Below are 24,251 nucleotides of genomic sequence, written 5' to 3'. Positions count from 1 at the left end.
TTCTTCTTGTTTATAAAATCCAACTTGTCAGAATTTGATGTACTGAGTGCTTGATAGTAAAAGCAACTTCCTACACTTAAAAAATAGCACCCAATTCTAAGCTATTGTATTCTTGTCTTTCATAATTGCTATGACTCTCTACATTTTTATTCCCCTGCCTGTCAGTGTTTTCTTTTCCATTAGCATAATCCAGAATAATTCTGTGTTTCACTCCTTTTTCTTTGTGAAAAGAAAGCATTGCGTTTTGAGAGTGGCTAGATGGCGGATAATTCCATATCCAGTTGGTAATACCTTGGGAAAACCAGGCCATGATCAGTTTCATTTGATCCCTCATCTGATAAGGCTTCAAAAGTAAATGAACTGAGCGGGAAATAACAGTTTTCCTGAGTTTTCTAGAAACTGCAAATGTTTTTTGAGAGACCTAAGAAATTGAGTCTCTGATATATTTTAGTGAGACATAATTCAAGCAGAAAATGATCATTTTAAACCATTTATAGCACTCCCATTTGCTGCTTTTCTCCATTTGGGAGAAAAACAAGCTCTTTTTTCTCTATGCACACCAAATCTTTTAACTGAAAACTATACTCAGTATTTCTGTTGCAGCAATGATGTTATCTGGTGGTCATTTTGCTTTGAAACAAGACATCCCTTGAAAGGAAATTTAAAGTTTTATTAAATCACTCACTTTTTAAAGGCATCAACAGATATGGTAAATAAAGGAAAATGAAGACAAAGTAGGTCCCCAAATGAAAAGTATCCTGATAATTAAGGTAACTCATATTCTTTATCTACTAGACTAAAGCAACTCTGATTTTCAGTCTAAATTTAACCAACCATTTGTACAGCCTTACAATAGATGTCATATCAAATTCATTATGATTTACCAAATAAAACTGGATAGAATGTTTTTCTTAAAGAGATTAGCTTAAGTTTATATCAATTCTTTAATTCAATGCAGTACATAAAGTGAGGCACAAATGCCAACTTGAAATTTTTCTACAATATCCCTGAGATTTAAAAACATATTTCATTCCAAGCTTAAGAGGTATTCACAGCCAATTAAACATGGCCTCCTTTACAACCTATTCTGGATCAAAATTTTGTCCAGGGTGTTTTTAGTGGAATAAACACTTTAAAAGTGAATTTCAGTGTGTCTCCTGCAAATAACTCTGCAGAAATGTGATGCTGTCGCTTCCATTCAGTTTGGTCAACTGTGAAAACCCATTCACTCTGAGTGTGACAGCGAAAGACAAAGCGATAAGTACAAGTTGTATTCAGCTACCTTTATAAACTGTCTTTACTCCCCAAGGTATAGGCTTCAGAAAAAGAATTCCAACCTGCCATTGCACAATATAAAAAATGCTGAATATAATATGGCTGATCCTACCACTCAAGAGAAAATCTTTCTTTTCATCTTTTGGATCACCATACTTATCATTGATGGGTCTTTTGTTGCAAGAGGTTTAGCCTTATTTTAAAGATACACAATTTCATAAAATTGTAATTTAGAGATTTTAAGGAAGAAATACTTTGCTCTGAAAGGAAGAAAATGATTTTGTTTTAACCACCCCTTTAATCTACTGGTAAGTTCATTTCACATAGTATTCTGATAATATTCCTGTTATTGTCATGTCATTTTAGTCATGTTATTGTACCCTCAAAAAAATCCTTTTGATATTATTTTGTTCTCTTTAAACTTATGATGGAAAACAATCCCAAACTAGAAGCTTCTCCTGTAATCATAACACAATGGTTTTAAGATTTTTGGATAAGGCAAAATAATATTGGTATAACCTATTTCAAGAAAATATTTAAGGGGGGACACAAAAAATTATTAAGCACCAATTTTTTACTAATATAATTTTATTTAAATGTATACATGTGATCACATTAATAATGTTCTTTTATTTTTAAGCGCCAATATTTCTTTAAATTTCAGTGGCTATCATCTATAAATAATTCTTTAGCATGCCTAGACAATAATGTTTGGTACTGAAATTCCACATATCCAATTTGTCATGAACTGCAGTAGAAGCATTCTTAAGCCGTTTTAGAGTTTTTTGATCAAAATCTAACTACCTATAGCTTCATTAACAGAATAAAAAAGGAATATATTTAATCATACATTTAGATCACATATTGATTGAGCACCTAATATTTTCATCTTTAGAATTTGATACAGTATATGGCAAATCTGAGTGCAGAATTATTGAAAACATGGAGCCCTCAGGGAAATGCAGGTTGGGTAAATCATTCAGAACGACCTTTCCTTGTTAGGGGAAATAAGCAGTAGTAGAAAAGTACAGTATAGAGATAGGCAACAGCTGTATTTTGAATGGCATACTATTGCACTAAAAAAGTGTATTTTGTGGTTAGTAGTCCTTCGTTTTTATAGGGCCATAGACTCCTTTGAGTATAGTACTAGAGGTTATCCTAGTAAAATAATTACACTGCATTAATTGAGCAACCATTTACTGAGTGCTTACTTTGTGCTCAGCACATAGAAAGAACTCATTCAGTCTTCACAGCAATGTTATTAGGTTGGCACTGCTACATTTGATAGATAAGGACAAGAAGATGTGGTGAGGATAAGAAACTTGCATTCACAATTCTATCCAGCATTTGGAGAAGAACAATTTCAAGTCAGAGTCCTCTTGTTAAAGAGAATCTCTATTAACTGCCAAAGATATAACATCATTTCTTAAAAAGGCACATGCATAGAAGCTTACAAAATTTTGCAGCTGATTTTTGGGGTGTCCTTTCTCCCATTCCATGTAAGCCCATCTGTGCCTTAAGAACTGTATCAATGATAATGGAGAAATGCAATGAGAAGTTGTTAGACCAACTTCTTAAGTACAGCTACATTTGGCTCTGGAACAGCATGGTTTTGAACAACATGGGTCCACTTACACTGATTTTGCTTTGTCCTGGCTGTAAAAATCTTTATTGTTTTCACTTGGTTCATGTTTTGTACGAAGGCTCCAGGATGGTTACAAAGCTTGTGGCTGCCGGGGGAGGCTCAGGCTGAGGCTCTGACACTAAGGGGATGTCAGAGGGACCCCTCAAGAGTCACTGAGTTCTGGAGGTTCCTATTTACACTTGAGAGTGAGGCATTGAAGAGCTACTCCAGGCTCATAACAGCCAGCCAGCCTGTCGAGGTTAGTTAGGTGGTCACCATCTTCTTAATAAGTTTCACCTTTTCAACCAGAAAGTGATTCTCCAGGAAGTCATAGTAGACTCCAGGAAGTCCATAGTTCTGCAAAGCAGAACCCAGGGCATTCAGATCCAGAAGGACTTGCTTCAGGTTTCACCCCATCTTATTGGGACAGCTTTTGCACTTCCTAGAGGAAAGCATAGCTGCTAGGCTGGTTTTGCATCTTAAAGAGACACTTGGCCCCCTTGAGCTTCCCTGGGCCAACTCCCTAATAAGTGACACTTCACTTGTTCTCCTGAGCCACTTGTGGTCAACATAAAATCCAGAGAGAGGTAAGTGTAGGAGGCCTGCAGATACATGTTGACCAGGGGGTTGTCTGTGGCCCTTATCTCAGTGGAATAATTCTGGCGAATATGGGAGCTCGTGGTTGGTTGGCAATAAGGAGCTAAGCTCAACAAACAAACAAAAACAAAAACCCCAAAAAACAGTGTCGGCTGGTCCTAGAGGCAGAGGATAGCTGAGAAAATGGTTCTGAAGGTTGTGGCTGGAAAAAAAAAAGGAAGGGTAGTCAGAGGCTGGAAAAACCATCTCTGGGTGTGTTCTGTCCAAATGCTGTTGACGCAAGAGACAGATTCATTATAAATATATTTCCCTTAAGATTTTCTTAATAATCTACCTTACTTTTTAAAATACGTACATAACATACAAAATATGTGTTTATCAACTGTTTATGTTATTCGTAAGGCTTCTAGTAAACAGGAAGCTTTGGGGAGTCAAAAGTTATACTCGGATTTGTGGATTTTGACTATGGAGTTGACAGAGTCTGAGTGTTGGATCCTCCATCCTCCTCCCTGAGGTATTCAAGGGTCAACTGTAGTTAAATGCTGATAGGAAGTAAACAAAGCTCAAATCAGTCATTTTGTGCATTACTTAGATATGATGCAGCTAACATATTTGGCTTGTGGCAGTCGTAAGTTTTTGGGTTATGTTTCAGCAATTATTCTCTTAAGAAGCTTTCTGAATTGTACTGATATTTTCAACTCTTTTTTAAAAAGTCCTTAGTACACTATATAGTAAAGGAATTTAAGTTGATAATAAAATATTTAGGTTAGAAGAACATATATCAAGGGTTCTACACAAATTTAGCAAAGACTAAATATTTAACAAAGCTTAGCACGCATGTAAAATATCAGTACTGAAAAAATAAATAAATAAAATATCAGTACTGTTAGGAATGCTGTTTTGTGAAGCTGACACTGGGGTATTTGGAATCTACTGTTAGAAAGATTAATGCTATTGGTACAGAATTTTCAAAATATATTACTTAGTAGCTAGAGTAGAAGGTTAAATGTTATCATTCCATTGGGAGTTTACATAAAAATAATGCCATTTTTAAAAACCAGTTCATAGTTACCACCAAATACACATTGATGTTTTTAGGAAATTAAACAACATTAAAAAATGTAATGACTTTAGAGATTGTCCCATTGCATCATCCTTCTTTTATAAAGCCAAATGCAATTTTGAAGCCACATTGAAATATTATAAATATGACAATAAGAAGCAAATTTGAAGGATATCTTCCTGGAATAGAGATTGCTTTTGTCATTTTAAGGAAAATCTGCATAACCCATGAAAACTGTGATTTGGTGGCAAATCACTCTTTAAAGAATGCCTTCAACCATGGTAAGGTGTAGCAAATTGATTTGAAATAGTATTGGATGAATGTCCAGGTTAATACATTGGCTCCTCACTGAGATGTTGGAAAATGAATTTATAAAGTAGGAAATTAACTTGTTATTTCTCAGGAGGAAATCACTCCTAAAAAATTTACCAGAAACCTTTCAGATTTGTGGTTTCGAAATTTCTCTTCAATGTTATATAGATATTTCTATATGTCTGCTCCTGGTTTCAGTTTCTTTCAGCTAGCTACTGATTCTAACTTACCCAAACAGTCATGCCTTCCTCTGGATACTAGAGCTCTGTTGCCTAGATCCACCAGCTCCGGGGAGGTCAGTGGCCTAATGCATTGGAGGTAGGCAGCCAGAAAATGTATAATAAAAAGCAATTAAAACTTACATAATGAAGTCACTAAATAACATGAGGTGGTGGATCAAAAGCAAGAGGGGACAATGTGGTCCACTTTTAATATTTTCAGCATTTTCTCTTAAGAGTACTTAAATAAAGGCCTGAAATACAATTATGAAATTCAGAGAAAAAGTTTTATGAAATCTGCTTTAGTTACTTTCTCTTAAAGCAGTGACCTCTTTACCCTGAATAAGGAAAGATATGTTAAATATCTTTGACTAAGGTTGTATTTTAAATAATTGATAAACTATTTACTTTTAAGATAAGCATCCATGTAGTATCGGTTGGTCTTTGGTTAAATGATTTATGGAATCACGTGTTTATTGGGTGATAATAATAAAGGGTTATATGAGATATTTTTTAAAGCTTTAAATAAATCATTGTTAACGTTTGGAGAGTTCTCTAAGAAAGCATTTGATAACCATTTCTTTTGATGGTAGTCACAGTCCTATCAAGGCAGACTTTTTTAGTGTTCATAAAACTATGAGCATTAATCTACAGTATGTATCTTTTAAAATTTGCTTCATGCTAGTAAATTTAAACTTGCTGCTATCTTCACTTTTAGTTATATCCATTATGATGTGACAGCCATTATCACGTTGTGGGGTACCTGACCTGAAACAATGAATTCATAGCAATTTACTCTTCCAGTTACCTCAATTTTAGGATAAAGAAGTAGTATTATGAGAATGTTTAGGTGACTTGCTTCAGGTCATATACCTAATCATATAGTGACCCAGGGGAAAAATAAATTAACCAAACCAAACCAAAACTAAATTGAAACCTAGTGCTTGGGACTTTCTATATTAAACTTCCAAAACATGGGTAAGAAAGAGGGGTAATAGGAATGGAAAACTCATCTAAAAACAGAGCTTGGATGCAGAGCTAAGGCAACCTGTTCTTCTAGTCTTGGTTTTGGGGAAAAACTTTAGTTGTTTTGCTCTCTATTTCTCTTTTCTTGTCAGCTATAAAATGGGGATTTGGGATAGGAGGGTCTTTGGTGTCTCAGGCTTCTTTCTGTTAGACCTAGAAGACTAGCTAATTTAAGGGATGCTGCTGGATGCCGTATTACACAACTGAAACTTTCAGAATCAAGGCTGCCTGCTAAGTTTGACAAGAAACATCTATGCTTATGACTTCCCTTTCACATACTTTGCCCTTTAGTTTTATGACATTGAAAAGCGGTATATAAATTTTATAATTACTTTTTCTTGGTCTCAATTTATATGTAGTTTCTAATTTAAACTTATTTTTAACAAGGCACTGTTGTGCTTCCAGCAAGAATGAGAATCTTCTAAATTTATTTAATTAATTGCCAAATCAGATCATCTCCTGAGAGAGTTTCACTAAAGTTCAAATGGATAAAACAGCTTTGTGTTTCCCAAATATAGACTTTCTCATCACATCTTATCATATATAGAGCTTCTAGGGTGGAAAAAATAAAGTAAGTACTCTGGAATATAGTCATCATGAAGAATTCAAAGATAGAAAAGTTGTGGGGCGCCTGGGTGGCTCAGTCCATTAAGCCTCTGACTCTTGATTTTCAGCTCAGGTGTTGATTTTCAGGGTCATGAGATTGAGCCCTGTAAGGGGCTCCATTCTGGGGATAGAGCCTACTTGAGATTCTGTCTCTCCCTCTCTCTCTGACCCTCCTCCTTCCTTCTCCTTAAAAGAAAAGAGGGAGAGAGAAAAATGATAGAAAAATTGTAAGGACAGACTTGATGGAACGATTAATTCAGTTTCATTACAAATTATATCAGCTCACTGATCAGTGCGGGTGGCATTTATAGTGGCACTGAGATAACATTTCTTTCCACGGAGAAAATTTTGATAGGACTTATTTTGGCAAAATAGAAAACAATAACAAATTTAGTTATTTTGAAATCTAGTATAAAGGGATCATCCTGGCCTAGCTAAAATTTACTATGCAGAAAAACATTAATGCAACAAAGACCTCCGAAAATAATCAACTCTTATTAATAAGATAAGGGTTTTAAAGAGGAAATTCTAGGGGAAGAAATTTCCATTTATAGAAGAGGAAAAAATCAGATAAACAGTGCTTACTACATATCCTGGTAGTCTATGTATGATTTCATTATGGAAACTGACTGGTGAGTCATTTGTATTCTGATTTGCACCTGGTAAAAGTGAGGCTGGTTTATAGCCAGTATTTGCTGGTTAATAAACTATATCCTTTCTTGTACCACAATGCCTCCTCCTTATTGTGATGGGCCATGAAGCCTTCATTTATTCATGTAGCACTATGTACCTCTCTAGGGGAGGGAAACCTTCGGGAGGTATCTCTGGTCACATTCAGAATTTGAGTAATCATGGAGAATCTCACTGGCTTAATTTTATTAGGATTTTTTGGGGAAAATATTCACAACTGCCTTTGTGTTAATGTTTTGCTAGAGGCCAAAAGCATCCTTAGCTCCATAGTAGTCAGACCTCCAGGATCCTAGAAGACTTCTTTTAACATATGAAAAATCCCTTTAGAGACTTCCTTTATCTCTGCCTGTAACTTAAACGTATGGAAGCATATAATCAATCGCTCCGCAGGATCACAGTCACAGCGCTTTCTGCCCAAGGGTCCTATCCCAGTGCTTTATTAAAGGTACGTTTTTGCACACACACAAATCCCACAAAAACAAACAAAGCCCCCACATAGTCATTATGAACTAGGACATAATATTATGCGTGTTTTTTAGGAAAACTAAAGACACTGTATAGAAATTTCACTGGAGGGCAGCCTGGGTAGCGCAGCGGTTTAGCGCTGCCTGCAGCCCAGGGCGTGATCCTGGAGACCCGTGATAGAGTCCCACGTCAGGCTCTCTGTGTGGTGCCTGCTTCTCCCTCTGCCTGTGTCTCTGCCTCTCTCTGTCTCTATGAATAAATAAAATAAAATCTTAAAAATAAAAAAGAAATTTCACTGGAGGGAGTATATTTGCCAAGAATTTCTTCTGCCCTTTAAAAAATTCAGAAAGTTTAAGTGTGTGGTTTAACTTGCCTATAGATGACTATCTAATATATGAGTGAAAAGTAAGGCTTTTAAAAAATATTTTATTTATTTATTTATTCATGAGAGACGCAGAGAGGGGCAGAGACATAGGCAGAGGGAGAAGCAGGCTCCCTACAGGGAGCCCGATGTGGGATTCGATCCCAGGACTCTGGGATCACGCCCTGAGCCAAAGGCAGATGCTCAACCTCTGTACCACCCAGGCGTCCCAAAAGTAAGGCTTAGTTTAAGGAAATACTGTATTCCAAGTGAATAAAATAATAAGGCAGGAACAGTTTTCTTAGAAATACGTGAAATGAAATCAACAGGTGTTCTTTTAGGTGCTTTATCCTCTTATTTTGTTATGCAATTGAAGTCATTTCTGAGAACAAAAGCTACTGTAGTACATACTGAAAATGTGTGGTTATTGACTAAATAAAACTAAATTTACATATATTTATGAATTTATAATTTTTACTTCTCCAATCCTCTCAAATTTGAAGAGCGTATAAACTACTCAGTTTGTTTTTCATTATTTTACCAAAAATCAAAATCATTGTTTGAGTGTCTCTGGAGAAGCAGAAATAATCTATTATGTAAATTTGGGTGCTTAGAACCTTTCTCAAAGACGTTTCTGCACATAGCTGACTAATTTGATGTTTCTGTGGCATGCATCTTAGCCTGGCCTAAATGTATGACCTTCTAGACAAGGTCTAGATCAAGTCAAAGTACATGACCTTTCCTGGTAAACATACCCAAAAGTGTGCATCTTAGACCTCTTCCACTTGTAACTTCTGATGCTTCTTATTTGCTGTGGGAACCAAGTCACATTTTAAGGAAATATCCCAGGTAATTCTGATGCAGATAGTCTGAAAATCACATTTTGAAAAACAGAAAATGTTATATTATGACTAGAGGTCATCAGATTCATTTTATTGCAGTCATCCTTATAGAGGGTTTTGGAATTAGCATATTTGTATTGTGTATTCTTTACTTACTCTTACATCCAGTTTTTAAGAAGCCTGCACATTTCAGATGAAAGGTCTTGAGTTCTAATCTGCTTCTATTAGCTATTTAATAATGAAAAAGCCACTTGAGTATCTTTTGGCTTACTTGTTATTGTAATAACAATATTAACATTTGGATGTTCATCTTTAAGACCCTGTGACTGAGCTCCACTGTCTTTTTATAATAGATAAGGACAGTTGAATACAGTGCTTTTAATTAAAACTTGACTATGTGATGCCCAAATAGTAATTGAGAAGTAAAAATATGTCTAGACTTGCTATCAACCACAAGTGAAGTTAGACTCACAGATAAATCGTATGTTTTGCTTAGATTATCTGTTCATATAAGGCTCCTGGATAATTATATGAGCAATACTAGCAAAGCAGTCAAAGTTTTGTTTGTGTGTTTGTTCCACCTGAAATCTGGAGTAAACAGTTTTATGATCCTATATGAAAGAAGTATAAGTGAAAAAACTAGAGTCATTAGTCGAAAGTGACAAACAGGTACTCCAAAGCAGGATTGGTAAACTTTCTGTAAAGCATCAGCAGATATTTCTAGCATTTCTACCACATAAGATCTCTTTCCTCCTCCACCTTCTCCTTTTAAATTTTCCCTCCTTCCTCCTCAGTCCTCTAACAACACTAAAAATGTAAAAACTTTCTTAACTGAGGGCCATACAAAACTGGTTGAAGTGATGCTTCTCAAACTTTATGTGCATAGGCATCCCTGGGGGCAGGGTGGAGGTAAGGGGTGGGGGTGGGTCTTGTTAAAATGCAGATTTTGATTGTGTTTATCTGGAGTTGGGCTGGTTGGTCCTGTAGTTCCAATATGCATTTGGATGTCAAAGGTGTTGGTTAAATAGTTTCAGGGTACTTCGTGTAATATACTGCCCCCTCTACTGTTCAGTTCTTTTTTTTTTTTTTTTTTTTACTGTTCAGTTCTGAATTGCCAATGTGTTTAGCTGACAGTTCAGCTGTCTTTGTTTTTGTTATTGTTGTTTTTTAACGAATAATGGGGTTGCTTGGCAACCCACAATTATGTGGAATGCCTAGTACTTTAGTGGTCCTTCCTAATTTTAAATGCTCAGACCTCTTTGCAAATTTGATGAAGGCTCTGGTCCCCCTCACCATTTTCCTGTCCTGCCCACACAAGAATACCCATTTTTATGCCATTTTAAAGAATTCATAACCTACCTAAAGCTTATCCATCTTAAGGTCACTGCTATATTGTGTAATGTGTGAATTTAAGGGAATTCAGAATTAATCTCCTCACTTTTAATAATATCTTAAAATTTAGATGTATTTCTGTATATCTCCATGTCTATCTCTGTTTATCTATCTATCTATCTATCTATCTATCTATCTATTTATCTATCGTGACATTTCAGCTCTACTTAATGCTCTATTGGCTATTGCTGACCTGATGATTATATTTAAAACCAAGACATAAATGAACAAAATAACCTAGCTGTTGGTATGAGTGAACACAAATTCTTATTCCTTATATTAGACTTGTTCACACTGTCTTACCCATGATTTTTTGCTTTATTGAGATATAATTCATATGCTACACAGTTCACCCATTTAAAGTGTGCAATATCATATTTTTTATTATATTCATGGACTTGTGCAACCATAATCAATTTTAGGATATTTTCATCATCTTCGAAACATACTCTATAATCTCTTCATATCTGATCCCTATCCCCCACCTTAGATAATGGAAAACCTACATTTTGTCTCTATGGATTGTCTTTTGGACATATAAATGGTACATAATATGTGATCGTTTGTGATTAGCTTCTTCCACTTAGTATAGTGTTTACAGGGTTCATCATGTTGTAGTGGGGATAAGGACTTCATTTTTTTCCCTAATTGCTGAATAATATTCCATTATGTGGATATATAGCATATATTCATCTGTTTAGCAGTTGGATTTTTGGGTTCTTTAACTTTTTTTTGTTATTATGAATAATGAATAATGGTGTTATGAACATTACATTCAGGTACAGGTTTTTGGGTTGCTATAACATTTTCTTTCTCTTCAATATATATATAACTAAGGGTTGAGTTGCTGGGTCATATGTTAATTCCAAAACTTTTCAAGAAAATCGAGAATATTTTCCAAAGTGCTACTTGCACCTGTACCATTTTACACTCCCACCAGCAATATAGAAGGCTCTCAAATTTTCCACATCCCTGAAAATACTTGTCATTTTACCTTTTTTTGATTATTGTCATTCTTCTGGGTATGAAATGTATCTCACTGAGATTTTGATTTGTATTTCCCTAATAACTAATGATGTCAAGAATCTTTTCACATGCTTACTGGCCATTTGTCTGGGTTTTTTGCATAGATATCTGTTCAAATTCTTTGCTCATTTTAGAATTTGGTTATTTCTATTTTTATCGAGCTATAAAAGTTCTTTATAAATCCCAGGTATAAGACCCCTATTAGATATAAGACTTACAAATATTTTTTTCTGATTTTGTGGATTGTCTTTTCATTCTTTTGATTTTTTTCTAAGAACAAATATTTAAGTCCAATGAAACCAATTCATTGTTTCATTCGTGGCATGTGCTTTTGGTGCCCAAAAACATATTGCTTAACTCAAGATCATCAAAATTCTAATCATAATTTTATCTCTTAGATTTAGATTGTTGATCACCTTTTGAAGTTTTTGTAACAGTAGGAATAAAATGACTAAAAGGATTTCCGAATGTGACAACATTAGAACAGGTTTATGTATGTTATAGTGATAAATGGGTAAAATTCTGGATATACTGGATTCCATATCTTATTGCTAAGCAGTTTGGATATTTTGCCTTTTTTCCTTTTATAAGCCAATTATTTTATATTTATTTAATAAGTATGCATATATTTCAGGTCCTCTGCAGGACTTCTCTAAGCCAACTGCCTAATAAAGTGGGGAACTATTTGATAAAGTAAATAGCACTCTAATAACATGGATGATTGACTTGCTTAGTTTTAATAATAGAACAACTTTGACATAGGGGAGCTGTAGATAAGTGCATGTGGGAAACCAGAGAAGAACGAGGAAGGTAGCTAAACAAGGTGATTGTAGACTATATGCCTGCTACGTGAAAAGTGAGATTAACTTTTGTTCCATTTGTTTCTGAGTCCAGACCTTTATACTTGGCAGTATGTCACTGATTTGCTGTGATTAGCCATTCACTTTTAAAAACTTTGAGGTATTTTCCGATCATTTCTTTTAAAAATAAATCTTAATTTTTATATTAAGTTCCTCATTTGCTTTAGCGACCCAGTACTTTCAATATATAACCTTCTTTATTCTTATGATATATATACAATGTGATTATCTGTCCATATTTTAAGGCTTTGGGTTTCTTTAGTGCTTTGAAAAAAAAATCTGACCTGTGTACTCTTTGGCTTTAGATAACCAGCACTTGTAATGTGTAAGTTCCTTCTTAGCTCTGATAAGATAACAAATGGTATTCAGCAACCTTTAAAATTAATCTTCCTCAGAAAAGAAAAGGTTCATTCACTACCAAATTAAATGCCCTTTATTAAATTAAAATCCGTGTTTTTAATTAATAGTGAAAATAAAGTGGAATAACATTGAGGAGTAAATATTATTTCTATTTATTGAGCTGAAATGTGATTATATTAGATGATTGGTTGGAAAATGTGAAAGCTATGTCTAGACTATCATCATGTCCTCAGACATGGTTATTTCTCTCTCCAAGTCTTTGAGATTTATGTGTAGGAGCTGCTAAGACCCTTTCACAAATAATGGCCGGTTACACCTTAGCTGAAAGTATTCAAAAGAACATATTATGCAAATTTTTCATCTTAAAATACCAATAGGTCCTTCCTTCCTGTTTTTTTCTACCCCTTAATGGCCCCACTTTTTTTTTTTTTAAGGTTTTATTTATTTATTCATGAGAGACACAGAGAAAGAGGCAGAGACATAAGCAGAGGCAGAAGCAGGCTCCATGCAGGTAGCTGGATGTGGGACTCAATTCCAGGACCCCAGGATCACGCCCTGAGCCAAAGGCAGATGCTCAACCACTGAACCGCCCAGGCATCCCAAATGGTCCCACTTTCATTGCACTGACAAGGAAGTCATTGGTGCCCATCACCCTTCCTTACTATATGGTGATATACCAAATTCTGTCAAGAGCTATTTTAAGACATGCCTTGTATCTTTCTTTCTTCTTCTTCTCTCTTTTTTTTTTCCTATCAGCATCACTTCTCAAAGTCGGGGTCTTTTTATTGTTCCCTGGAATCATGAAGTAACTTTCAACTGTCCTTTTGCCTCCACTGCTCTTTATCTTTTACACTGCACACCAAAAATACCTTTCTGATACACAGATAGTCATGTCACTGCTCTCTCAAAATCTGTTAGCCATGTAGAATGAAGAAAACAATCCCTAGCATGGTTGAAAGTCTGATTGTCTGGGTTCCTAAGACTAGCTCTCATCTCCACCTGCCATATTTCAACTTCCTCCCTGATTATGAAATGTATTGTGCACATACTCCAATGGTCTCATGTTGTTTCTTCAATTTGAATGTCTTTTTCCCCTCCACATAGTTTTATTGTTTATCTCTCAATTTAAATGATGCCTTTTCAGGGGAGGCCTCATTACACTTTAGTTACAGTTAACATTTTTTCCCCACTTTATTCCCAAAAGGCATTTCTTGGACCTCCATAAACACTTATTTTATTTTAAGGTAATGATTTATACTTGAATTCCTCAGCCAGGTGTCCCTGGGTTCAAAACCTGCCTTACCTGCTTATTTCTTCTAGATTTCTGGGCAATCGATGCCATTTCCTAATGTGCCTCCTCATCTGTTTTTTTTTTTTTTTTTTTTTTAAGATTTTATTTACTCATTCATGAGAGACACAGAGAGAGAGAGAGAAAGAGAGAGTCAGAGACACAGGCAGAGGGAGAAGCAGGCTCCATGCAGGGAGTCTGATGTGGGACTCGATCCTGGGCCTCCAGCATCAGGCCCTGGGCTGAAGGTGGTGCTAAACCACTGAGCCACCCGGGTTGCCCTCATCTGTTAAATTGAGTTAATATTTGTACACATTTTGTGGGTCTATTTTTATATTAAGTCTGATGACACCATGCCAGCATGATACACCAGACTGTGTATACTGGGTACTTGCCCACTTGGCTTTGTTCCCCAGTAGATAGTAATCACTTGGAGGACAGGAGATTAATATTCCTCATCTTACTACCCAAAAGAAAATTTTTTACTCTCTTACTCTTCCTTGCCATGATTCATGGGACATTTAAACCTGACTCATTAGAATTAACATAATAATTTATTGCTATATTATTCCACAAAGGAGTTGGGATGACTTAGGAGATGCATCAAGAACAAAAGTATGGAACATAAATAAAATAGTAATAAGTGCATTTTGAATAATTGAAGAGTTTAATTTCACCAGTGTGAACCCAAGAGAGACACAAGCTATAGATGAGAAAATGTTAACACTTGTCTTCATTCTCTCCTGTTTTGTAGGATCTCGTCTTCGCCAAGAAGACTTCCCTCCGCGGATTGTGGAGCACCCTTCAGATGTCATTGTCTCTAAGGGAGAGCCCACCACCTTGAACTGTAAGGCAGAGGGCCGGCCAACGCCCACCATTGAGTGGTACAAGGATGGCGAGCGGGTGGAGACTGACAAGGATGATCCCCGGTCTCACAGGATGCTTCTGCCCAGCGGATCCTTATTTTTCTTGCGCATTGTTCATGGGCGCAGAAGCAAACCCGATGAAGGAAGCTACGTCTGTGTTGCGAGGAACTATCTCGGTGAAGCAGTAAGTCGAAATGCATCTCTGGAAGTGGCATGTAAGTAAAGATAATGAGTCTCGGAAATAGCATGCACTTTCACTTTGATTTATTTTTAGTAAGCTTTGATTTGTCCCCGTGGGTGCTTAATACCTAAAGAAGAAAACAATCAACATGCCATGCATAGTTTTTTACTTTGCCTTCTCCAAAGAAAGCTGGTCAAAATAATGTCAAGCCATGGTATTGCAATAAATTTCATTATATTGAAGCAAGGTGGAAATCATGTTTTTACCTTAAAGCAAAGTGACAATGATGTGGTCATGTTTAAAATTTGAATTATTAATGAGAGACATAATCAAGTATTAAAGTCAGCTATGTTAAAATGAAAAGTTTACATGTAACATGGCATGAAATATAGGCATAAATTCAGTGCTGTATCTATTTCTGTTATTTATATATACCTGTTATATATATTATACACATATATTTCTAAATATAATTTTTGTTAAACAACTTTAAAAAGAATACACTCTCTAGAATATATTAATTCTTTTACTTCCAGTCTGAATTCAGGAATCCTTACTGTAGGCATGTAAGGGAGAATACAGCAACTATATTTATCTATTTTTTCTGTCAGTAAAATTCATCAGAGAAGAGATCATTTCTGTAGAGACAAAATGTTCGTACATGGAAGCATTTTGTCCAGTCTTGGTAATCAGCAGTAGTTAAGGGCTTGCCCTGCCATTGGCGTTTGAAAAATATGTTTATTTATTCATTAGATAATCCAGATAGCATTTGTAAATCAAGATATCAATGCTTTGCATCTATTTGAACATTGACTTCATAACTTCATGCGTCATTTTCCAGAAAAAATTAAAATATATGATAGATTTTTTTGGTTTATAGATAAGGATTTAGTGTCATAATTTAAATGGTATCATAAAAAGTTGACATTATTTATTCTGCAGAAAGATTTTTATCTGGAATTTATCATTAATAAGATGGCAACTATTGGGCATAAAAAAGTTTATACTTTTCAACTTTCTGGTTGTACAGTATGTCTTCACAGATAAGAAATTTGAGTTATTTCAAGGTGCATACGTCTTGTTTATATGGCTAGAAGGGAGTGCTAAATAATAGCTCATGGTCTCATGTCTGTAGTAAAACTTGGTACTTGTACTCACAGGCTACATGATATCACATTCCATTATAAAACTTGTGTATGTGTGTATTGCAATTCTCAATAATTTATCAACTTTAAATAGGAAAACATCTCTTAGTAACCAAAGTTATACTATTTCTTCTGCAGCTACCTCAGTGAAATCTTTTGTTCTCAAGTGTCCTATCTTTACAGTTTGTACTAGGAAATCTAAAACCCACTAATGCTTGAAATGTGTACATCTAACAGGAAAAAACTAGAAGAATCCTAAAACCCAAATTTGTTTTCTGAAGTACTTTGAGATAGGAGCATTAGGACCTTAGCTAGCAATGCAATTTTTGCACAGGGCACTGGGTAATTTCATTTTTATAACTTCATTCAAGATGCTGTTTAATTAAGTGCTGTTTAGTGAGATTTGAAATACACACAAAACCTCCAGAATAAATATTCCCAAATCTATTTTTATTTTGAAATGTCTTATTCCTGGTAAATTTCAAACATATTGAAATATTTCAAAGTCAAAATCCCTGATTTTTCTTTCCCCATCAAATCCCTTTATAGTAAATATAACAAGCATTATTCTCCCATTTTATAGATAAAATGAAACCCATGATAATTAAGTGATGAAAACTCAGGCAATAAGTTAATGGGATTTTGAAGACCAGATCCTGATTCTTCTAATTTTTAGTTTTAAGGAATTATGCCAAATTCGGGAAAACACTCTAAATGATATTTGGCTTATTACATAAATAACAATTACAATTTTTTTTTTTAAAGATTTTTTTTATTAATGATAGTCACAGAGAGAGAGAGAGAGAGAGAGAGAGGCAGAGACACAGGCAGAGGGAGAAGCAGGCTCCATGCACCGGGAGCCCGACGTGGGATTCGATCCCGGGTCTCCAGGATCGCGCCCTGGGCCAAAGGCAGGCTCCAAACCGCTGCGCCACCCAGGGATCCCACAATTACAATTTTTTAATTGAAAAATATTTTAATGTTATCTACTCAGAGGCAAATATCTGTTTTTAATTATCAACTAACTTTTCTTCTTACTATTTAAGTTTATCTAAATTGGCCAGTCATTTTGTTATTGGGCAGCTATAAACATCTTTTTCCTTAAAACTTAGCTTTTTAAAAATTCCTTCCAGCACACATACATCTTGTATTTTTATTTAACCTACAGATTGTCCTCTTTCCTAATTGCATCATTAATAATAAATCAAACTGTTTTAGGAGGAAAATTTTAAGTCATGATTTTTTTCTTGTGTACTGTGACAGTAGCACTTTTTATTTTTAAATCAATGAGCTTTGAGAAATGCTAAAAATACTTTTGACCTAGAGAGGGAAACAAGAAAGCTGCTAAATTGGATTTAGCTAGTGAATAAAATTCTTTCTTCTAATGTCGTGTCAACAGTTCATGCCATTTGAGGCAACACAAGATCCAATAATACCCATTTATATGCTTCTCATCTCTTTCACATTAGATCATCAGTCATCTCTCTTTCCTTATGTGTTTCATAAAATGTATTAATATGGAAATTTGGTCCAAAGCATTGTGCTTTTGCAGTATTATTTGTTACCAAAGTATATTTTTTTATAAAATGATAGAAGAATAACTATAGATTAAGTCAGAGTTTGGCTTTCGTAATTTAGAATGTTCAACAATAAATGTTCAATCATGACATATCACTGTTTTATCCAGTAAAGGAAAGAATGGAAGCCCAGCAACGCTGTGTATTTGGAGAACTGTAGGTAGCTTGATAAAAGGTTGGTGAGCAGCATAAGTTGGAAAAGTAGATTTTTTTGTTATGTATATTCTCTTTGAAAGAGAATTGAAGATTAGGTTAAGAGGATGATGATTGAAGTCAGAGAAGAGTTAAGAGGCTGTCAAATGATTCAGAAAATAGTAAATATTAGATTTTGAACTGAAACTAGCAGCAAAGATTGAAAGAAGAAAATAGCTTGAATCAGCTTTAGAAATTATAAATCATATCACTTTATGATCAGTTTAGGGGTTTAGAGGATAAGAGATTATTCTCAGTGTTTTTTGTTGTTGATTTGTTTGTTTATTTTTTTCCCACTGAGAGCCTAAGTATATACTGCTACATCCATAGTGAAGGCAGGTGTAGGAGAAATAACTGTAATGGGAACAGAAGAGTGAAGTCAGTTTTGGCTGTATTATTTAATATGCCAATGAAACATTAAGGTAAAAATATCTCATGTTCCATTAAAAAGGGAACTTCTAGAACTGAGAAGAGAGATTTTTACCACATGGAGGGTACAGTGATGGGAGTACATGAAAAAGTGGACATGACTGCCCAGGGAGGCTGCAGGGAGTAGTTAAGAAGGGCTGAGATCACTCCTTTTGCTTGGAACCCCAGTATGTAATGGAGGGTGAAGGAAAGAAGTACTGGTTAGGTGGCTCTGAGGTGTCACAGTGATGGCCTATGGAGAGTGAAGTGACCTGATGAACAAGGAAATAACTTTAAGGGAAAAAAAAATGTTCTGTAATGCAAATGCCACATAATGGTTAAATAAAAAGTACTCTGTGGACTCTAGGAGTGGAGAGAACATGGCAGCTGAAAAATGAGTAGGTGGTGGAATTGGAGTGGCAAATGTGTCTGTTCTTCCAAGAATTTAGTTCCTCACTGAATGCAGTGTGAGGCAACTAGAGCAAGCTATCCAGCGTCTGTACAATTGCCATTTGGGGTCAGATATCTCTTTGTTGTGGGGCTGTGCTCTGTATCGTAAGATGTTTAGCAGCATCTCTGGCCTTTGCCCACGAGCTGCCAATAAGACCCCCAACCAGAACTGTGACAACTAAAAATATCTCTGCACACTGCCAAATGTCCCCTAGGGAGGTCAAAATCAGTTGAGAATTACTAATCTCTGGTATCTAGGTGATTAAGAGTGTAAGGATAAGTAGCAAACACACTTGTTACAACTTTTATTGTGAAATGATTATTGATGAAAAATACGGATGTTTTGGGGCTCTCCTTGCTTCACCTTGGTTTTCATTTTTACTTTCAAAAATCTTGGTTTCTGCTGTCAGATGAAATGTGCAATTGTACTGATAACCATCTGTCTTGACAGGTTGTATAGAAAGAAGTCAGACTGTTCTTCACCATACTGTATATGTTCTCTTTTTGTTTTCCTTTAATACAAACTTCAGTTTTATATAACAGCATAAGATAGTGGAGGGAAAAAATATTCAAGAACAATCACTGATAAGGAGAGTTGAATCACTTACTTCATATTTGCTTTCTCCCTCTTGGTTTGAAAAAATAAAAAAAGGAGTAATCCAGAAAGTGTTTTTCAAATCCCTTGAACTCAAGAAAGGTCTTTAGGTGAAAGCAATTTTTACATATTTAGAAAACAGAATTGCAGGGTCCATAGCAAAGCACCTGGCACTGAAGAAGTTAATATGCACTCTTCCGATGAGACCACCAAGAGGGCAGAGGTGGAGCTGATGCAGATAGGATTTCAATTTGAACACCAGGTCTCCCTGTGTTTGGAGCAGAAAGAGCACAGGGGTCCCTCCACAGTTTGTGGCTGCCTCTGATACAGCCTGAGTCAGTGGCAGCCCCTAGAGATAGCTGCCGTAGCCCCAGGTGGTAAATATATGACAGCAGCTTGATCTATCGACCAGGGTAAGAGGGGGTTCTGGCCTAAATGAAAATTCATGAAAAATTGATGAAGTCCCCAGATTATCTTTTCTGTTTCCTTTTTTTTAGCACTATACCAGTGTAGAGAGGGGAGATTAAATGAGGTGCTGAACGCTTTAGTGGCAGGGAGGTTGTGGTTCAAAGGTCAGGGGTCACATAGAAACCGATCTATTTTTTTTTTCTTTGCTTTCTTCTAAAGCAAAACAGAAAAACTTTTCAGATTAGCTGTGATTTGATTTTGCTTGATAAAGATAGAATGGCAAAATACTTAAAAAGTGGCTTTTGATGCAACTTCAAAACTGGACAAATGTGATTCATAATTTAATTGGGGACTAGAAATAGATTGAATTCCATGACTGTGTGGTGATTTCCTTTCTTTTCTTTTCTTTTCTTTTCTTTTCTTTTCTTTTCTTTTCTTTTCTTTTCTTTTCTTCTTTTCTTTTCTTTTCTTCTTTTCTTTTTTTTCTTTTCTTTTTTTTTCTTTTTTTCTTTTCTTTCTTCTTTTCTTTTTTCTTTTCCTTCTTTTTCTTCTCCTTCCTTCCTTCCTTCCTTCCTTCCTTCCTTCCTTCCTTCCTTCCTTCCTTCCTTCCTTCCTTCCTTCTTCTTCTTTCTTTTTTTGTTTCTGTGTATCAAGACTCATGCTGCAAGAAAGTCGTTTAGAGAAGGAAAAGGCCTTGCATTATTTATAGGTCACAGATTGCTAGAATAGCAAAGCTATGGAACACTCTACAAACATAATGATCCTGTTTGCTTTAAATCCAAAACTAAATTGATGTTTTATCTGTACAAGGAAGAGAGGCTACAAGAGTAGACTGACTTTAGTAATAGAGGTCACAGGTGGCATTAAAAATGAACACAAGGTAAATTGTTTCCTTGATGTTTCCAAGTTAATAAATATGTGACTTTCTTCTTTTCTTTGGGCTGTCAATGAATATTATACAGGCAAATTACCTTTATACTCCACAAAGACACAAAATAAATTTCAAAAAAGGCCAAACCATGGAGAGTTTTTATTTAAAATTGCTTTATTGAGATACAGTTCATTTACCATACAATATACCTTTCAAAGTGTACAGTTCATTGTTTAGTATATTCACAGAGTTGTCCAACCCACACCACAATTAAATATAGAACATTTTCATCACTCCTAAAGGAAACCTTATACCCATTAGCAGTCAATCCCTATTCCTCTCAAACCCTCCTGCCTCAGTTCTGAGCAAACACTTATCTACTTTCCATCTTTATACATTTGCCTAGTCCAGACATTTCATATAAATGGAGTCATACAGTATATGGTCTTCTTTTTCTTAGTATAATGTTTTCAAGTCTCATCCTTGTTGTAATATCTATCAGTACTTCATTCCTTCATTTTGCTGAATAAAATTCTATAGTGTGGATAATACTACATTCTTTCTATACACTTTTGATGTGCATTTGGGTTGTCTCCACTGTTTGTTATGAGTAACGCTTCTATGAGCATTCCTGTGCAAGTTTTTGGGTAGACATAGGGCTTCATTTGGGTATTCTTTTGGGTATATACCTAGGGAAACAATCACTGAGTCATATGGTTGATAAATCTATTCAAATTATATGTAACTTTGAAGTTATCACACCATGACTTTCCTAAAACAAATAAACATACAAACAAACCAATCCATTTAAGTGCACAAGGGACCGTAAGTCCATCTGGAACTGCTATTCATAGTTTTTGACCATAAAGAATGTAGGTGCAACTGATTTTTTCATGATTCTTCTAATTGTGTTTCTATAAATTTTAAGAGAGAATTCAGAGTTTTGTTTTTGTTTTTTAATTTGTGTTTGTGTTTTTGTTGTTGTTGTTTTGGTAGATTAGCAATAGAAAAATGTTCATAATCCAAGGTACTTGGGCCAAGTTAGGGCTGAAGCCGTAACCCCTAGTACCTCGGACTATGACTATATCTGGAGGTAGAACCTTTAGAATGGTAAGTTAAAATATAGCCACTAGGGTGGGTATAATTCAATATGACTGGTGTCCTTATAAGGACAGGACATTTGGACATGTAGAGAGACACCAGGGATACAGACACATATAGGAAATAGCTCATGAGAACACAGCAGAAAGGGGGCTGTCTGCAAGCCAAGGAGGGAGACCTCAGAAGAAACTGAAGCCTACACCTTGATTTCACATGTCTAGCCTTCAGAACTGTGAGAAAATAAATTTCTGTTGTTTTGACCATCCAGTCTTATAGCAACCCCTGCAAATTAATACAGACTATTAATCTTAAAACAGGGGAAACCTCTACTAACATAGTATTAAGAAGAAATTAATCATGAGAATCAACTATTGTAGCATTCTATAGATTTTGTTCTGCCCTGTATCTACAGTGTTGGTCTGGGGTTGTTTTAAAAGAAATCTGTAAACTCAATTGAATGTATTATAGGCCATGAATGTATAGGCATCAAAGAATCAATCTAAAATATCTTTAACTAGGGAGGCCTAACTGGCTTAGTCAGTAGAGCATGTGACTCTTGATCTTTAGGTTATAAGTTCAAGTCCCAGGTTGGGTAGTTGGGTATAGAAAGCACTTAAAAATAAAATCTATATATTTAACTAGAAACAAAAGACAAAGCAAACATTTGGGTATCAGAAAACAGATGTATTTAACTAGAAACAAAAGACAAAGCAAACATTTGGGTATCAGAAAACAGATGGTTGTAGAAGGGTATTTGTGTGTGTGCGGGTGAGTGTGCATGCATATGCATATGTGTATGTCTGTTTTTTGGGCTGTTCTGTGTGTGTACCTCTTAATTTTGTGAAAGTCAATCAAATTCTTTCAAATACAGTTCTCTTCCTTGATCTTCACAAGTGAAGGTATGATATTGCTGCTCCTGGAGAACATGTTTGAATTTATTATCTAGTTAAATATGTATGCTATATTTTAATATCAGTTTTCTGTTGATTGAATTGACTGCACGCAGCCCCTCTTAGTACAAGTCTCAAGTTGCTATTCACTCAAATAAGCCTGAGTTAACTCTGACTCCAGGGAAAGTGCATAAATGAAGTAAAATCTTGATGTCCTCTACTTTTTTCAAAAGATTATTTCTGAAAACAGTATTGTCCTGAGCTCTGCGAACATGTAAATCCTATCCATGGATGACAGGTAAAACTATTCATAGTGATGCTAAGATGGATCAAGACAGAACATGCTGTAGTGAGTGAATGATTGTTTTCAACTCCAGAAACCTTTTTAAATGTAGTTAAGAAAAGGAATATTCAAGATTGTGGAGGGTTTTTCTACCCATAAGCTTCAATTTATTAGATTTCTATTAGTATGTAAATATAAGTTGATTTTAATAAAAATGCATACAGGTTGACATTATACTTAGAAAATGTAATTTGGGCTGCAACTTGTAGGCTTTTCTCTCAAGATTTGTGTTTCAGCACAATGGCCAGTCCCCAGTTTTCTTCTTTAGATTGAATTCATTTCTGATAAATATAATACACATCTTTCTATTATGAAGCAGCCCCCACAAGATTTTTGTAATTATGTAAAAGAGATTGCCCTTCTTTCATGCATGAGTTGGTAAGCTTTCTATAGCAGTATAGAAGTAAAAATAGTAGGTAAAATTTTGTTCAACTCTGTAAATTTTGCATAAAAATTTGTAGCAGTTTATGGTTTAACTGCTAAAGGGTGAGGTTCAATCATAAAACTGACATACTCTTTTATTCTATCTATATCATTGGAATTGTTTTTTTTTCCCCTTAGAAGATTTCAAAAACAAAACAACATTCCCAACCGCCATTTTAAAAAAAATTAGAAGATATTTATACATTTTTGTCAATTGAGTATATGTTTCACAAGAAATAATTTGGGTTCCTGCTTGGGGTGATTTCTATTATCTCTCTAAAATTCCCGAGCATTACTTCCTGGGCCTGGGTAGATGTCAGTAAGTTAGTATTGCTGGGACTTGGTTAGAAATCAAACAAGGATTGTTTGATGGCAGGGGTTTGATGATGTGACAGATAGATATACAGGCCCAGACGCTGGTGAATCCCAACAGTTTTTTTTTTTTTTTTTTTTGTATGTTTATTTTGCTTTTGCAGAAAATCTACCATTTGTAGGCACTTATTCCCTGATTAAGCCTGTTATATAATACTTAAAAGGCCAACAAACAAGGATGTTAGCTATATTACAGGCTCTAAAAGTCTGATTGATTATTTGTTATTGGCACATTGAGTCACATCACAAATGAAGGTTTGGGAACTAAGCTTACATTTACATCTAAGAAGAGAAGGAGCTCTTTTTTTTTATCATCTATACTATTTTTTTTCTGATAAGCAAGCTGTTTCCCAGTTATACAAATACTTCCTAGTATTTATAAAGGCCATCATTAAGCTTTTCTATGTAGTTATCTAACATCTAA

General features: G+C 35.2%; 1 protein-coding gene across 18 annotated transcripts in view; it reads left to right on the top strand.

The window, feature by feature from the left end:
- Nucleotides 1–24,251, top strand: part of ROBO2 (roundabout guidance receptor 2) — a 1,635,491-nt gene that overhangs the window by 1,102,092 nt on the left and 509,148 nt on the right. For all 18 annotated transcript variants that reach the window (XM_072806533.1, XM_072806538.1, XM_072806531.1 and 15 more), the window contains one exon: nucleotides 14,760–15,086. In XM_072806533.1, the coding sequence (XP_072662634.1) occupies nucleotides 14,760–15,086 (327 nt within the window). The remainder of the gene's footprint in view (nucleotides 1–14,759; nucleotides 15,087–24,251) is intronic.

Source organism: Canis lupus, chromosome 30 (assembly GCF_048164855.1).
Source record: "Canis lupus baileyi chromosome 30, mCanLup2.hap1, whole genome shotgun sequence".
NCBI classification, from domain to species: Eukaryota; Metazoa; Chordata; class Mammalia; order Carnivora; family Canidae; genus Canis; species Canis lupus.
This window is presented reverse-complemented; position numbering and strand designations above follow the sequence as displayed.